This window comes from Myotis davidii, unplaced genomic scaffold (assembly GCF_000327345.1).
Source record: "Myotis davidii unplaced genomic scaffold, ASM32734v1 scaffold115, whole genome shotgun sequence".
Classification (NCBI taxonomy): Eukaryota; Metazoa; Chordata; class Mammalia; order Chiroptera; family Vespertilionidae; genus Myotis; species Myotis davidii.
In genome coordinates this window covers 1784458-1802524 of record NW_006291010.1, presented here as the reverse complement: position 1 = coordinate 1802524, position 18067 = coordinate 1784458, and the positions used below count along the sequence as shown (strand labels likewise).

General features: G+C 37.7%; 1 protein-coding gene and 1 long non-coding RNA gene across 7 annotated transcripts in view; one reads left to right on the top strand and one right to left on the bottom strand.

Annotated features, from left to right (window-relative positions):
- Positions 1–1804: 1804 nt before the first annotated feature.
- PHC3 (polyhomeotic homolog 3) overlaps positions 1805–18067 on the top strand; it is a 75257-nt gene continuing 58994 nt past the window's right edge. For 2 of the 6 annotated variants that reach the window (XR_001513900.1, XM_015564168.1), the window contains exons 1-3: positions 1811–2095; positions 6538–6693; positions 7829–7906. Coding sequence is in view for 5 of the 6 variants with exons in the window: in XM_015564168.1 (XP_015419654.1) it covers positions 1952–2095; positions 6538–6693; positions 7829–7906 (378 nt within the window). In the remaining variant the exon portion in view is untranslated. Of the gene's footprint in view, positions 2096–6537; positions 6694–7828; positions 7907–18067 lie in introns of all 6 variants that reach the window. The other 4 variants (XM_015564169.1, XM_015564170.1, XM_015564167.1 and 1 more) reach the window with 4 other exon arrangements.
- Positions 9445–10206, bottom strand: LOC107183130. Its single transcript, XR_001513901.1, has 2 exons — positions 10148–10206; positions 9445–9915 (listed from the first exon to the last, which is right to left on the bottom strand). It is a non-coding gene; the product is annotated as an uncharacterized LOC107183130 (long non-coding RNA).

Sequence of the window (18067 nt, the reverse complement as noted above, 5' to 3'; positions counted from 1 at the left end):
TGGTGTGCCCGGGGAGACATGCCGACTTCTCCCGGTAGGCCTCGGGGGTGCCCACCGCGGCCGCCGGCCGTGCTGCCGGCATAGAGCTCCGCAGCGGACGGCAGAGTTGCAGAAACGGCTCCTTTGTGCCGGGTCTCCAAATGCATGTCAGCGGTTGGGCCGGTTCCGCTCGGCGAGGTGTGGCATTGTGCCGATCGTTTGGGCTCTCTGACCGTTTTGGGTTTTGGGTTCGTTGCGGAACCGCGTACCCCAGGGCTGGGGGCCGAGGGTCCGGGGGAGCGGAATGGCACGCGCTGCAGAGGGACCGGCATGGAGGCGGACTCACGGCCCAGCGCTGGGGCCAGGTTCGGGGCGTTAGGGCAGCCGGTCATTGGGAAGAAGTTCACCTTATCGACCACAACGCGTCCCGTTGTTGAGCGGTGACCATGCGATGCTGTGGTTTGGGTATTGGGATGCAGTCTGAAAAACTGCTTAAAAAGGCACCAGAGAAGCGTAAGGATATAGGAGTCATTTACGAATCAAGAAAGTGTAGTCAGCTTTTCCCCATTCACGTTTCCTCTCATTAAATCGAGATTTTTTAAAAAGCATATAAATATTATTCACATAATGGATATAAAGGACAAAGAAAACCTGTACATTAAAGACATGGGAATAGTGTACGGGTACACAATTAGTGCCAAATTCCTTTGTCTTCTCCTGAAGTAGAAAGTGTTCTTATTCTTGTCACTGCTGGGAATGTGAGGTCCGCCAGATTTTGTTTCTGGGGAGAAAAGATGGGACATAGGGCAGATAAAGCGAGTATATGCCCTGTGCTCTGTCACCCCCCACAAAACCTACCTGTAGTTCTAGTTTCTAACAATTTTGAGGCCCTTAGAATTGACTTAAATTGTTTGAATTTATTCAGATATAAATTCTGTATTTAGTAGAACTTTATACAACAGCGAAGTGAGTTCATAATACTAGAAGGGGAAAAATCAGAAAGTCGTGTCCACAAATGTACTTTACTGTCCATTCCTGAGGAAAGTGACATAATTATGCTCTTTTCAAGTTTTAGGACAATTCTTTGTGAAAAAGAGATTTTGGTAAGGAAGTGGGGAAATTGTTGTCAGCTCTTTTCATTATACTTATTAGATGTAGTGAGATTAATTAGGGAAAAAGCTAGTGTGATTTTTTTTATTAACTTATTTTCTTTTTCTTTTTTTATATATTTTATTGATTTCTTACAGAGAGGAAGGGAGAGGGATAGAAAGCCAGAAACAACCATGAGAGAGAAACATGGATCAGCTGCCTCCTGCACGCCCCCCCACTGGGGATGTGCCCCAACCAAGGTACATGCCCTTGACCGGAATCGAACCCAGGACCTTTGAGTCCGCAGGCCGAAGCTTTTATTAACTTATTTTCTAAAAGAACTTATTTGTAAAGCAAGTATATATGGTTGCCAAAAATTAAGCTAATTAGCACAAGCCCTTAGGCACCCTATTTTAATGTATAGATAAGAATGATTTGGAAAAAGAGAAAGATTTGAACTTGTAGTTAGTATGGTCAGAAGAATGTAAATATATATTTTAAATTCCCTGATGTTGCTTTAGTTTTTATTTTCCTAGGTAGTTTAGTATTCACTCATCACCTGTTTTGGTTTCAAAATACTCATCTTCTTTCAATAATGAAAATAAATTTTAGACCCGGCTTATCTGTGTTACATATCCCGAATAATTTAAATTCAAATTTAGTTGGTATTAAGTATTAAATATGCTATTTATTTGTGAAGTACTTTTTCTTTCAAGGTGTTTATGGTGACTGTGTGCTATCTGTGTTTTGAGGACCTTCTTAGAAATTTAGACTTGATAATTTCTTTGGAATTATTAAATATTCTTTAAAACCCATAAGATAATGCTTTTGCCAGTACAAACCCTTTGTGTTATCTGCCAGATTTAAGGACCACGGTACAGCTATGGATACTGAACCAAACCCTGGAACATCTTCTGTGTCGACAACAACCAGTAGCACTACCACTACCACCATCACCACTTCCTCCTCTCGAATGCAGCAACCACAGATCTCAGTCTACAGTGGCTCAGACCGACATGCTGTACAGGTATTTCAGTTATGAAGATGGGTAGGCTAAGACTTAGGATGTCATTATTTTTGCTTATGTCAAATTTTGTTTCATATCCAATGAATTATATGATATCCTCTAAATCAGGGGTCCTCAAACTTTTTAAACAGGGGGCTAGTTCACTGTCCCTCAGACTGTTGGAGGGCCGGACTATAGTTTAAGAAAAAACTAGTCGGCTGCTAAGCAACAGGCATTTGCGGCAAAAACACCCAGCAGCCAGATAAATGTTTTCGGCAGGCCACATGTGGCCCGCAGGCCGTAGTGTGAGGGCCCCTGCTAAGTACAGTTAGAATTATTAATGTTCAAAACACTCAAAAAGTTACTTAATAATTATTCTGTTGAGAGGGCTTACATTTGTCAGTGTAGCTTTATTTTATTTTATTTATTTATTTTTAAAAAATATGTTTTATTGATTTTTTACAGAGAGGAAGGGAGAGGGACAAAGAGCCAGAAACATCGATGAGAGAGAAACATCGATGAGCTGCCTCCTGCACACCCCCTCCTGGGGATGTGCCCGCAACCAAGGTACATGCCCTTGACCGGAATCGAACCCGGGACCCTTCAGTCCGCAGGCCGACGCTCTATCCACTGAGCCAAACCAGTCAGGGCGATTTTAAAAATATCTTTATTGTTGAAAGTCTTACATAGGTTCTCTTTTTCCCTCCATTTAACCTCTTCCAGTCCGTTCTTATTCCCCCCTACCCCCCTCCCACCCCCGAGTGTAGCTTTTAAAATATGTAAGGAAAATTATAATTGGAAGGTGTCTAGCTGCTGCTTCAGTATGGAGATAATCAATCTAGAGCCCCAACATGCAGAATGGCTCTAGGTTTTTTGGGATTATTTTATATTTGAACCCATAATATAGACTTAGGGAGATCTATTCAGGTCTGTAGATGTGTTAAGAGGTTCATTTTAAACTGAAGAACCCTAAGGAGAAGGATTCATTCTAAAGCTCTTAGGGGTAGAGGTGGAAAGGAATTCTAAGGAGGAAAAATCTTGGGCTCGTCACTTAGTTGAGAAAATTAAATTTACTTGGTTAACCTTTATAATAATGGAAGTGAAGGCAATATGGTATTGCATATAAAGGACAAGGGCATTGCAGTCTGATATGCTCTTTGAATTTCACTTTCTCATTAGTAGTTATATAATCTTAGGTGGGAGGCATAATAGCCTCAGGAAACTGTAAAATGAGGATGAGACCACCACCTTATTAGTTATTATGAGGATTAAAGGAAGCATCTAGAACTGTTTGGGCACGTTAGATGTACCCAGTACGTAATAATAGCCAACATTTATTGAACAGTTTCTATGGGCCAAGCATTTGATAAAAGTTTTGCATGGGTTATTAGATACTATTATTATCTCCATTTTATAAATGGGAAAACTGATGTTTTACTAGTAAGTAGTCTAACTTTCCTAAACTCATAAAGCTAGTAGGTTCTCTGATTCTGGAGTTGTGCCCTTAACTACTCTTTGAGTTCTTATTTTTTTCCATTATACCTGCTTATTCTCTCTAGAATCCCCATAATTGCATTCTACATTGAAAATAACTTTGCAACATAATCCTCTCCCTATTCATTTTTCTAGAGTGGATACCCCAGTATAATGACTATTTAACTGTTGTATGGTTTAGGATTCTGACGTTACCATAGATGGAATCAGAATTGTTGGAGACCCAGTCAGTTAAAAAATTCAAACTGGAATGCAGAATGTGTTTTTAATGTTCTTCATCTTTCTCTGAGGCAAGAGATATAGGGAAGAGTATCAAGATCTTTGAACACAAGATGATGTGATATTTTAATATGCCATTTTGTTCTCTAGTTTTTACCTGAGCTGGATGTGTTAATAAAAAACAGTGTTATGTACAGCATAGGGAATATAGTCAATATTACCGTAATAACTTTGTATAGTGTGATCACTTCATAAGGTATATAGATGTTGAATTACTGCGTTGTACACCTGGAAGTATTATATTAATACTTTAATAAAAATTTTTAAACTGTTACTGGAGATATATAGATATAGATATAGATATATCTCACAAATAGCACTAACACTAATTTGCATGATATCCTAGAATTGCTTCCCCTAAATACCATCAAATCAATATTTATTGAACTACCTAAGTAGTTCTTTAATACCTTCAGCTTTCATTTTCAGTCCTTTGAATGTTCTTTATCATCCTCATTCCTTTAGAGCAGGAGTGTGGAACCTTTTTTCTGCCAAGGGCCATTTGGATATTTATAACACCACTAGAGGCCCGATGCATGAAATTCATGCATTGGGGGGGAGGTGTCCCTCAGCCCGGCCTGCGCCCTCTCGCAGTCGGACATCCTGCGAGGGCTCCCAGACTGCAAGAGGGCACAGGTCAGGCTGAGGGACCTTTCCAGTGCACGAATTTCATTACTGTTATAATCCTAAATTACTAGTAAATTAGTAAATTACTATTCTAGTACTGTTATAATCCTAAATTACTTGATGCTGGTCTATAGTCCTCTGCAACTAGGAGTCAAAAGCCTACATTGATATGGTGACAGAAGTCTGTAGCAGGCTTAGCAATCTGGAGTTGGAAAAATGAGATATAAACAAGTGAAAGTAAACAATACAAGGAAATATGCTCTCTTGGAATTTTGTGGTTCAAGGTGTCCTGACTCATACCCTAAAGCTGTAGGATATGGCTCTATTACTCCCTTATCTCTCTGGTTTGATGCTGCTTTAAGAGTTCTGTACTGTTTCAGAGTCACTGTGGGCATGATGTGACTTTGGGATGTGGTTGTAGAGGACTACCATAGTCTGACTTAATTGGTTTGGGCAGATAAAGAATTTTTCTCTGTTAATAGAATGGTTGTTTTTTCTGTGTTTATCTATTTATGAAGTGTCAGGCTCAGATTTTATATTATACTAATAAATATTTTCAGTAACACTTATAGGAATTATTTTAGTAAGGATAGTTTTATTCTATTGAAACAATTGAAACACGGAATCTGACATTTAAAAAAACATTTATAAATGTTTGAAAAATTAAATTTGAAAGGTAATTAGTAATTTTCTAAAAAGTAAATTGCTTTATAATTTTATGATTATTAATATAATACCTACTCATTATAAAGTTTTTTCAGTCATTTAAAGAAAAATAGAGCCTTAACTGGTTTGGCTCAGTGGATAGAGCATCAGTCTACAGACTGAAGAGTCCCAGGTTCGATTACTGTCAAGGGCACATGCGGGCTCGATCCCCCAGTATGGGGCGTACAGGAGGCAGTTGATCAATGATTTTCTCTCATCATTGATGTTTCTATCTCTCTCTCCCTCTCCCTTCCTCTCTGAAATCAATAAAACTATATTAAAAAAAGAAAAGTACCAACAAGAAGGTAAAAATCACCTCGAATCCAGTTTGGTGTTCTTTTAACATTTTCCTGAATATTCTTTCAAAACTTTTAATATAGCCATAGCTGGTTTGGCTCAGTGGATAGAGTGTCAGCCTGTGGACTGAAGGGTCGTGGGTTTGATTCTGGTCTGGGGCGCATGCCCAGGTTGTGGGCTCCATCCCTAGTGTGGGGAGTGCAGGAGGCGGCTGATCAGTGATTCTCTCTCATCCATTGATGTTCCTATCTCTCTCACCCTCTCCCTTCCTCTCTGAAATCAATAAAAAAAAATTTAAAGTATTATAAAAAAACACACACAAACTTTTAATATAAAAAGGCATTTTACTCAATACACTATTTAGTAGCCTGCTTTTTTCACCTTAGGATGTATTTGGGAATTCTTTTTGTTAATTAATGTAGATATACTAGTATGTGCCATGTTGTACAGTAGCTACTAGCTTATGTGGCTATTTATATTTAAATTAAAATGAAGTAAAATTAAAAACTCAATTCCTTAGTTGCACTGGACACATTGTAAGTGCTCAGAAGACACATGTGGCTAGTGGCTACTATATTGGGCAGCACTGCTTTGCATTACTATTTGTAATGGCTGCAGGGTTGAACGTATTCCTTCCTGTACCCAAGCCCTGAATTCTACCAAGTTTTATTCAAAATGCTTATACCAATTTAGATTTTTATGACCATTTATGAGAGTACCTGTTTCCTCAGTTAATAGTATTCTTTTAAATCTTTATCCATCTGAAAGTTGGAAAATAATATCCTGTTTTAATTTGTAATTTTTGTCTGCTAATGGGATTGAAGATCTTTTCAAATGGTTGTTTGCTCCTTTTTTCTTTTGTGAATTGACTACACAGGGTAGTTTTAATTTGTACGGATTTAATTTGTGCAATCCTAGAGATATGTAATTAGAGGAGAACTATGTTAATAAGCTTATGACAGTGAATATTCAAGTAGCAAAATTTTAAACTTTCACTTTTTTAACACTTTATTTTATGGTTAAGATTATGGTTTGACATTGGTTCAATTGACTTATCACAGGTAATTCAACAGGCATTGCATCGGCCTTCCAGCTCAGCTGCTCAGTACCTTCAGCAGATGTATGCAGCTCAACAGCAGCACTTAATGCTGCACACTGCAGCTCTTCAGCAGCAGCACTTAAGCAGCTCCCAGCTTCAGAGCCTTGCTGCTGTTCAGGTGAGAGTGGAATAAATGAAAAATTATGAGGCCTAAGTTGACATTTGCAGATACTGCAGAAAATAAATGAATTGGGTATTATTTCAGAGTTCAGATGTTTTGTGATAATTTTTTATTAGGGAAATATAATAGGCTGCCAAATGGAAGTTAATTTAAAAAATAATGGATATGTTTTATATATTACTCTGTTGCTAACTTTTCCTTCCACTGCTTTTTATCTACATTGCAGGATTGCTATGCTAGTGTCATGATTTTGCATGTAAAATTTTAGGTATAACAGTGAATACTTAGGATTACGTGAATCATATTTACATTTTAACAAAAAAAGGTTTTTTTCCAGTATGCAAGAAATTTACACTATCAAAAAAAAAATCAAACGGTATAAAATTGTTTATAAGAGTTAAAGAAGAAGTATTCCTTTACTACACCCACTGCTGTTTTCCACTCTTCAGAGTTGGCCACTGTATCAGTTAATGTGTAACCCTCCAGACATTTTCTGTATAAAGATATGCATATGTACTTTCTAAAATCTAATCACACTATTCCTAAGCAAGAATCATACCCCTAGACCAACGAGCCACATCTAATCACACTATTTCTACTAACAGGATGATTTTATGATTAAATGCTTGTGTTTTAAAGAAGATTTTCATTATTGTTCTGTTTATTTAAATAAAACTACATGTGAGATTTAATCTTAAATCTAGTTACTAGAGAAGGATCTCAGTTGACTGAACCTGAAAAAGGTTTATATCTGTTGTAATCACATACCCAGCTGTTGCTTTTTCTTGGTAGTGTAATTTTAAGTAACATCATGTTTGTGATATGAGTTAGGAAACTGAAACCCACTGGCACTTGACGTAGCTTCAATTTCTTTTTTGTAATGTTGCAGTGGTGATTCCACTAAAGAAGATAGAAGCCTGTAGAGTAAAACTGACAACGAGTGCAGCTATTAAAATCATATGACCCTTTGGGTCCTGTTTCCACCATTCAGCTTTTTTGTTTTTTCTTAATCTGGCCAAAGCTTAATCCATGTTCAGTGTAAAATGAATAGCTTCATTTATAGACATTTTTACTTTTCTTTTGGTTTTGTGGTATCTGGCACCAGAAAGATTTTAACTTCTTATTATTTTAGGCAAGTTTGTCCAGTGGAAGACCGTCTACATCCCCCACAGGAAGTGTCACACAACAGTCAAGTATGTCCCAGACATCTGTAAGTGCCCTAAACTTTTTCCTGGATTTAACAATTTTAATTATTGCTTTCCAAAAGTAAACCATTAATATTTGCAAAGCTGTTAATTGTATATTTGTTTAAATACTATTTAAGTAAAAAGTACCTAGAAGTAAGAATGATAAGGTTCAAGAATTCAGAACTAATGTTAAAACTTCTGAAAATCTGAGTCTAAAAATATTTTTGTTTTACTTCTTATACATTGTTTCCCATTAAGTATATTCAGGTCTTTTGTGGTTCTAAATGATTGCAGTTTTCAGTATGTATTGAAAGCCTGAAATGTTCAATGCACGGGTATTAGGCCATGCATTTACTGTGATATACTACAGAATGTCATATCCTTGGTAGACATCTAGATGTTTCTAGCTTTTTCTCTGAAATTCACATTTTAGAAATTATACATTTCAGCTTACGCTTACTTGAGTTATCTGGGTCAAATTTACAATTAGTCCACTCAAGATAGTATAATTTATTTTGAAAAAGGAGTAAAAGAAAGCTGGTTTACTCCCTTGCATATATTGTGGGAAATTGTGCAAACTTTCCTGGTTAAAAGAAATTTATAGGCATGGTTAATACTTGTTTAACTTTTTATATAATTTCAAATTGCGCCGAAACCGGTTTGGCTCAGTGAATAGAGCGTCGGCCTGCGGACTGAAAGGTCCCAGGTTCGATTCCGGTCAAGGGCATGTACCTGGGTTGCAGGCACTTCCCCAGTGGGGGATGTGCAGGAGGCAGCTGATCGATGTTTCTAACTCTCTATCTCTCTTCCTCTCTGTAAAAAATCAATAAAATATATTAAAAAAAAAAATTTCAAATTGCAAGAATAATAAAAAGATTTACTCAGATTTACCAGTTGTTAGCATTTGGGTTCATTGCTTTATCATTTTTTCTCTCTACATATTTACATAATGTTTTTTTCTGAATCTTTTGTGGGTAAGTTGAGACATGTTTCTTCAGTCCTAAATATTTTGATATATATTTACTAGAAACAAAGTCATTCCTTTATGAAGCCACATGAAAATGATCAAATTCCGTAAACTTAACATTGCTGCAGTGTAGTATATATTAAAATTTCATCAGTTGTCCTAGGTTTATCAATCTCATCACTATAGTTTTGGACCACATAATTCTTTTTTTCTTTTTAAATTTTTATTTATTGATTTTAGAGAGAAAGGAGGGAGACAGAGGGAGAAACATTGGTTCGTTGTTCTACTTATTTATGCACTCATTGGTTGGTTCTTGTATGAACCCACAACCTTGGCATATCGGGACAATGCTCTAACCAACTGAGCAAACCAGCCAAAGATGGACCACATAATTCTTTGTTTTGGGTGCTGTCTTGTGCATTATAGAATGTTTAGCAACACCCTTAGCTTCTAGCCCAGGGGTGGGCAAACTTTTTGACTCGAGGGCCATTACGGAGGAGGGCCTGAACAAAAGCATGGATGGAGTGTTTGTGTGAACTAATATAAGTTCAAAGTAAACATCATTACATAAAAGGGTACGGTCTTTTTTTTCAATAGTTTTATTGATTTCAAATGGCGGGATCTGGCCAGGGGGCGGTAGTTTGCCCAGCTGTTCTAGCCACAGATATCAGTACACTGTGGCCCTCCCCCTTCCTCCATTGTGACCTCCAAAAATGTCTCTAGGCACATTTTGCCTAATGTTTTCTAGGGACCAAATTGCCCCTTGAGAACCATCGAGTTAACCCTGTAATGTCCTTCCTAGCTACTTTTTCTTGATCCGATGTGGTAATATGTTAATGCTTTGTAAAATTAACTCCAACAGAATATTGTTTGTAGATTGCTGAGAAATTGAAGGTGAACTTGTGCTGTCCTTCTTTAGCTAAGGGAAGTATCCTGGAATATAAATAGAATTAGTTAAAAAAGAAATTAGTTATGCTTTGAAAATGTTAAACTGAAGGAAATGAAAAATCTAAGTAATATGGCCTTAAGTATTGATACTAAACATTTTGTGGACTGGTTAAAAACCTTATAGACCGCCGAAGCCGGTTTGGCTCAGTGGATAGAGCGTCGGCCTGCGGACTGAAAGGTCCCGGGTTCGGTTCCGGTCAAGGGCGTGTGCCTGGATTGCGGGCACATCCCCAGTGGGAGATGTGCAGGAGGCGGCTGATCGATGTTTCTGACTCTCTATCTCTCTCCCTTCCTCTCTGTAAAAAATCAATAAAATATATTTTAAAAAATTTAAAAAACAAACAAAAACCTTATAGACCAATTCTTTATTCCATGAAATGCTGGAATAACTTTTGACAACATAGAGATAAGTGTTTTTAAAATTTTTCTCTTCACATTATTAAAAGGTATCCTTTTAAACTATTTTTCTTTCATTACGATTTTATGAATGTGACTTTCACAGAAATTATAATTCCAGTGATTGTGCTTACTTTTTATGACATTGTTAGTGCTACTTGTCATAAATTAGGCAGCTTGTGTAATGAAATATGCCAGAGCCTGTGAGTGGCTGCTGGAGAAAAGAAGTAAATAGGGAGAATGGATATCCAGAAGAAAAAAAAAGATATAATACATTGCATTTGTTTTCTTTTTTTAAAAAGATATATTTATATTGATATAGAGCAGTGGTTCTCAACCTTCCTAATGCCGCGACCCTTTAATACAGTTCCTCATGTTGTGGTGACCCCCAACCATAAAATTATTTTCGTTGCTACTTCATAACTGTAATATCGCTACTGTTATGAATTGTAATGTAAATATCTGCTATGCAGGATGTATTTTCTTTTTGTCTTTTTTAAAAAATTTTATTTATTTATTTATTTTTTATTGCTTAAAGTATTAAAATGGGTATTACATATGTGTCCTTTTTTTTTCTCCCCACCCTTGACAATCCCCTGGCCTCCCCTACCCCCCAGTGTCTTATGTCCATTGGTTATGCTTATATGCATGCATACAAGTCCTTCGGTTGATCTCTTACCCCCTTCCCTCCTGCCCCCAACCCTCCCCGGCCTTCCCTATGCAGGATATATTTTCATTGTTACAAATTGAACATAATTAAAGCATAGTGATTAATCACAAAAACAATATGTAATTATATGTGTGTTTTCTGATGGTCTTAGGTGACCCCTGTGAAACAGTCGTTCGACCCCTAAAGGGGTCTCAGCCCACAGGTTGAGAACTGCTGATATAGAGGAAGGGAGAGGGATAGAGACATCAATGAGGGGAGAGAATCATTGATCGGCTGCCACCTGCATGCCCCCTACTGGGGATCGAGCCCACAGTCCAAGCATGTGCCCTTGACCGGAATCGAACCTGGGACCCTTCAGTCCACAGGCCGATGCTCTATCCACTGAGCCAAATTGGCTAGGGCCATTTGTTTTATTTTCTGTCTCAATTGAGCAATAGCTCAAGTAAGTTGACCAGCATTTCAAATTATGGTACCCAAGATTGCTTAATAAATTTAGGTCAAGCTCTGAAAGAGGGGCAGAGCATGGTAGCAGAACTCTTTAGGTAGTGACCATAATGATCTGTCAGGTGGCAGACTAGTAGTTTGGTTATTTTGAGGTAGGTTTTCAGATAACAGTGAAAGTCTTGGGAATTAGTCCAACCTCCAGTAGAAAAAAGGGATACAGTTAGTTTGTCATATTAACAGCCAAATAGGTTGGGGTTTAGAGTAGGAGTGGGATCCCAATGGGGAAGTGGAATATTGTATTTTTAAAAAATGGAGTCAAAATCCAGTGATACCACTTGGGAAACTATGTATATGGAGAAATCTATTCTTAATATAATGTATAGGTAATTAGTGGGTGGACCTTTCAGTCCGCAGGCCGACGCTCTATCCACTGAGCCAAACCGGTTTCGGCAGAAATCTATTCTTAATATAATGTATAGGTAATTAGTGGGTGCCAGTATCCTCTTCTTTTCCCTCATTAGAACAGAAAGACCAATTCTAGATACTCACCAGTAGTGAGTGTTGATTTTATGATTGATTAGCTCTAAAACTAGTTGGGACTGAGCCTTTAGATGTCTTTGTACTTCAACTAAATGAGACTAAGATTTAGTTAAACTGGATTTTCTAAAATGAATTCTAAACCAATTAAAAACTCTTCTGCAAAAAAAGAGGCATAAGCAAAGTTAAAAAAATAACAAAATGGTTGAAAATATATTTAAACCATATTTATTAACCAGCTTATGTTTGTGAAATACCAATGGCTCTTTTATATCAGTAAGATAAACAGTGAGAATTCACAAAATACCTGCATTAGTAATTTTCAAAAGAAAGACTATTTTTAGCTTTTTAGCACATGAAAATATATTTATCATATTAGTAATAAAGAAACATATGTAAAACAACAATGACAGACTATTTTCACTTCTCAAATTAGAAAAGGAAACCCATTGTTGGCAAGGACGTGAGAAAAGTAGGCAGACTCATTGTTAAAGGGAATGTAATTGGTATAGTTTTTCTAGACAGTTATTTGGCAATGTGTATAAAAATTTAAACTGTGGCCGAAACCGGTTTGGCTCAGTGGATAGAGCGTCGGCCTGCGGACTGAAAGGTCCCAGGTTCGATTCCGGTCAAGGGCATGTACCTGGGTTGCGTGCACATCTCCGGCGGGAGATGCGCAGGAGGCAGCTGATCGATGTTTCTCTCTCATCGATGTTTCTAACTCTCTATCTCTCTCCCTTTCTCTCTGTAAAAAATCAATAAAAATATATTTAAAAAAAAAAAAAATTTAAACTGTGCATGCCCTTTCATATGGCACTCTCATTTTTAGTGATGTCATTTACTAACAAGGACAGATAATTATGCAGAAATTATGTAGATAATTATGCAAATATGCATGGTTTATAATAGTGAGAAATTATAAACAATATACATGTCCTTTAATTGAGGATTAATTTTACAGAGAGACTTAGATTTTCATTAGGTATTAAGCTGAAAAATAGCAAGAATGTATATTATGATCCCATTTACTTTATTTAGGTTATTCTATTCTTTTTTCAGTCTAAACTTTCCATTTGGTTCTTTATATCTTCTGTTTCTTTGCTGAGAGTATATTTTTCACTTGATTCAGTCAGACTCATAACTGCTTATTCAGAGATGATTGCTTTAAAATCTTTCTCAGATAATTATATCTTGTCTTGGTGTTGGCATTTATCGATTGTATTCATTCAGCTTGAGAGCTCTTTCTAGTTCTTTAATACAGTGAGTGATTTTTGATTAAAACTTGGACATTTTCAGTATTATGTTATGAAACAGGTTCCCCATTTGGTCTCCATTGATACCCCAGGGGGTGCTCCTCATAATTGCTGAGTGGGGGTGAGAGTTCTGGCTCCTCACTGGGCCCCCACTGATGCTTTTTTGGCTGGCAGGGCTAGAACTGCTTCCCATATGGTCTCCACTGATTCTGCAGGGAACAGGTGGTTTTGTGGTGGTGGTCTGTTACTGCCTGGCTGGGATTAAAGTCCTGGCTCTCTACCTGGCCTTCTCTGACACTAACCCTTTGGAGGGAATAGGGGGATTGGGGTGCCTATTAGTAGGCCTTTGCTGGTGTGGGTGTGGGTGGGGCCACAATGTTTTCTGTGAAGTAGAGCAATTAAAAAAAAAACAGAAACAACTTGCTAGGCTATCTCTCTTTCCTGGTCCTTTGGCTAGAAATAGCAGGCTTCTGTTGGGGCTCCTTCTTGTCTGTGCCCATTGATGTTTTAGTGGTACAGTCTTCTTTAGCCCAAAGTTTGGGTTATATGAGAAAAACAGAAATCCCAGGGAGCTCACACCCACATTGTTTACTGGGTCCTGAGGTCTCTAGCCAGTCTGCTTTTCCCACCTTTGGGATTATCTTATGCTTATCTAGGGTTTTTAGTAATAAGTAGGAAGAGGAAGAGGGAAAAGTATGTCTATTCCATCTTTCTGAAACAGAATTCCTGTCATTTAACTTGTTATTTTTTTTAAATTGATTTCAGAGAGGGGACGGGAGAGGGAGAGAGAGATAGAAACATCAATGATGAGAGAGAATCATTGATCAGCTGCCTCCTGCATGCCCCCAGCTGAGGATTGAATGTGAAACCTGGACATGTGCCCTGACCAGGAATTGAACCACGTTCTCCTGGTTCATAGGTCGACGCTCAATGACTGAGCCACACTGGCTGGGCTTAACTTATTTTTAAAAGTTATATCTATATATCTGATTATGCAGGAAGAAAATCTGTAATACACAACAAACTGTTAACCAGTGATTATTTCTGATGGAAGAACTTTATTGTTTTTTATATTGCCTAAGTAAAATGTGAATACACTCTCATTGTCTAAACGACAGACAATACAAGTGTATAGAGTGCTTCAATACTGTGACAGTTGATCTGGTAGCTTTGACTGCTACTAAGTGACTAATGGGCAGGTAGTGTGTACAGTGTGTATATGCTGGACAAAGGGATGATTCATGTCCCATGTGGGATGGAGCAGGATGGTGTAAGATTTCATCATGCTACTCAGAATGACATGCAGTTTAAAACTTATGAATTGTTTATTTCTGGAATTTTTCACTTAATATTTTTGGACTACTTTGTGAAAAGCAAAACCACGGATAAGGGTGGACCACTATGCATTATTGTTTGTATATACAGTGTACTCACTTGTCTCAACATGTTCTTCTCATATGTGATTTACACACACACACACAGACATTTGTATGTAATTATATAAGTAAGATTATACTACATGTAATTCTGTAGTATTTTTCTCTTAACCTTAGGTCATTAAGATATTTTCATTCCATATAATATAGGTATACATTATTTTTTTTATGTCTGTGTGCTGTTTCTCCCTGTAGATAATACTCAGTTGATTCTGATCAGTCAGTTGTCAGTGGCTCTCAAATGGGCTTTGACTCTAGAGCAGTGATGGCGAACCTTTTGAGCTCGGCATGTCAGCATTTTGAAAAACCCTAACTTAACTCTGGTGCCATGTCACATACAGAAATTTTTTGATATTTGCAACCATAGTAAAACAAAGACTCATATTTTTGATATTTATTTTATATATTTAAATGCCATTTAACAAAGAAAAGTCAACCCAAAAAATGAGTTCACGTGTCACCTCTGACACGTGTGTCATAGGTTCGCCATCACTGCTCTAGAGAGTACTCTGGGCCAGAGACCCTGTGTAACCTTTTGTTGGGGACCCCAAGAGGTGATTGGGAGTTAAATGGCTATTCTTAGCAGACTTGGTTTTATCTGGTGACTCTTGGAATCAGTGCCAGTGGGAAGAGACTCTAGTAATAGGACTCAAGCAGTGAGTTCCTTTATGAAGTGTGGGGCCAGGATTGGCCAAAGCTTTAAAGTGAAAGGGACTTAGGAGTGTTGGGATATAATTGACAGAGAACTGTCAAGGGCATCTGGTTCAGGTCAGTGGAACAAAGCAAGAAATGGAGGAGAACCTTACCAGTTGTGGAAAGGAATGAAAGTTTCTGTTAGGCCAGCAGTGGAGATGACTTCTTGCAGAGGTGAGGACTAATCTACACACTCTCATGGGTTGAGCATTCATTAGTAGACACTGCCTGACGTGTTATTTGCTATATGGAACTTAAAAATAAACATGATATTTGTTCTTTGATCTCACTACGTAGACAAAGTGAAATGCAATTCAGGTGGTTAGGAAATAACTATTCAGTTTTCTCACTTCCTTTTTTTCTTTTTAAAGACCAAGAAAAGTATTCTGTCTGTACTTTGTGTTCTATTTCCTTAAAGAGTATTCAGGCATTTTAGCTATCAGCCAGTCATTTTTTTAAAAAGACTTTTATTATGTTTTTGTTTAAAGAGTGTGTGGTTTGTGCCTCTTCGTCCCCCACCCCATCACTGACTGAAAAAAGTGCCAAGGCATTATTACTGCAGACTGACCCAGATTATTGATCGAGCTTTCAGGGTATAGGAAAGCCCCTGAATGCCAAAATACATGAGTTAGAAAACCTGGGTTCAGTTTTACACTGCTAAGTGATTTAATCTTTGGAGCAAGGCTTTATCCAAAATGTCTATTTGTAGAGTGATATAGAAAAAGATTACATTTTGGGGGGGTTCTTAATAATTTATTATATAGCACATCAAAAATTTATTATCTAGCACATCTCTACATTTTTACTCTGCTTTGTTAAAGGCTATACCTAAATTATTGTTTCTCTCTATATCTGTCTCTCTTTCTCATACACACACTCATGTTCTTTGTGATGGACTTATATATTACATTAAAACTCTGAAATATGCCTTAAAATAACATGGTATTTATTAACTTAATAAACTTATTGAATGAAGGCACTTTTACGGATATTGGATATATGAAGATGAATAACACTTGGTCCCCACCCTTAAAGAAATAAATTATTGTTTAGAAGGGTAGAAGTATATGCCAGAGTATCTGGAAGATAACAGACAAAAAGAAGGTAAAAATAGTTTTACTATGGGATGTGGGGATGCCTGGAAAAGCTTATTAGAGCTGAAGATTTTTGAGAGGGAGTTGTTCACTGTATAGGTGGAGAGGTGGCAGGGCTTGGGGTCTAGTCCAGAGCATTATCAGCAGGGCCGTAGAGGCTGGAGAAATCATGATATTGCAAATAGCTTCATATGGCTAATGTGAAGGGTATTGTATAGAAGAGTGGGAGGACATGGTGCTAGTGAGTCAGGAGAGGTTGAATGTTATGCAGAAAGTTTATAAATGGTTAATTAATATTAATAAAATCAGGGAAGTATTATCTGGCAAGGAGGGGGAGGCAAGATTCCAGGTGGGGGATCAATTTGCAGCTACTAAAGAAATCTAGATGGAAGTGCCATGGGCCTGCCTAGACCAGCCGTGGGCAAACTACGGCCCGCGGGCCAGATCCGGCTCGTTTGAAATGAATAAAACTAAAAAAAAAATAAAAAAGACCGTACCCTTTTATGTAATGATGTTTACTTTGAATTTATATTAGTTCACACAAACACTCCATCCATGCTTTTGTTCCGGCCCTCTGGTCCAGTTTAAGAACCCATTGTGGCCGAAACCGGTTTGGCTCAGTGGATAGAGCGTCGGTCTGCGGACTGGAAGGTCCCGGGTTCGATTCCGGTCAAGGGCATGTACCTGGGTTGCGGGCGCATCCCCAGTGGGGGGTGTGCAGGAGGCGGCTGATCTATGTTTCTCTCTCATCGATGTTTCTAACTCTCTATCTCTCTCCTTTCCTCTCTGTGGAAAATCAATAAAATATATTAAAAAAAAAAAAAAAAGAACCCATTTTGGCCCTCGAGTCAAAAAGTTTGCCCACCCCTGGCCTAGACTCTCAAACTAAGTGATTAAAAATCCAAATGAGAATGAGGAGAATAAAGGTAGAGAATCAGTAAGATACATGTATGGTAATGAGAGGGAAGAATCAGTATGACTCCCAGATAATCTGTTTTGGGGGATTTTAAAAGATGCTGTGGCCATTTGAGAAGAAGCTGTCTTAAGAAGGAATAATAATAAGTTTGATGTTTGAGACATCCAGTAAGATGTCTTCGGTAAGTAATTGGATCTGGAGCTCAGAATAAGAGTTTGTCTTCAAGGATTAAGAATAATTAATCATGATTGAATTTTTTGACACTATGGGAATAGATGTGATACTTTAGGAATTTAAGAAGAGAAGTATTAAAGATAAAACATGAACATTTTGGAGATGGGTCAGAAGGTTGAGAAGGAATGGTCTGAAAGAAATTCACTGAATTTGTTGGATACACTGATTATTGTTAATGGTGGTTTTAGTAGTATGTTAGCCAGATTGCAGACTAATTCTGTATATTATGTTTACTGAATTACAGGTTTAAGTATTTAATTAAAATTAAGAAATATTTAAAAGATACAGCTAAATTTAGAGAATTAATTAACCAATTCTTGTATACCCTCTGTAAAGTTTTTTAAAAACTTTATCCTATCTAATAAAAGACAAAAAGGGTAATTGGCTGTACCTTCACTACGCTTCCCATTGGCTAATCAGGGTGATATGCAAATTAACCGCCAACAAAGATGGCGGCCGGCAGCCACGCAGTTGAAGCGAGCATGAGGCTTGCTTGCTCCAGGGATGGAGGAAGCCAAGGTTCCTCGCCTGCTGCTGCCAACCTCTGAGCTGCACTCTAAGCAACTATGTTGCAATTATAGTAGCTAAATAAACCC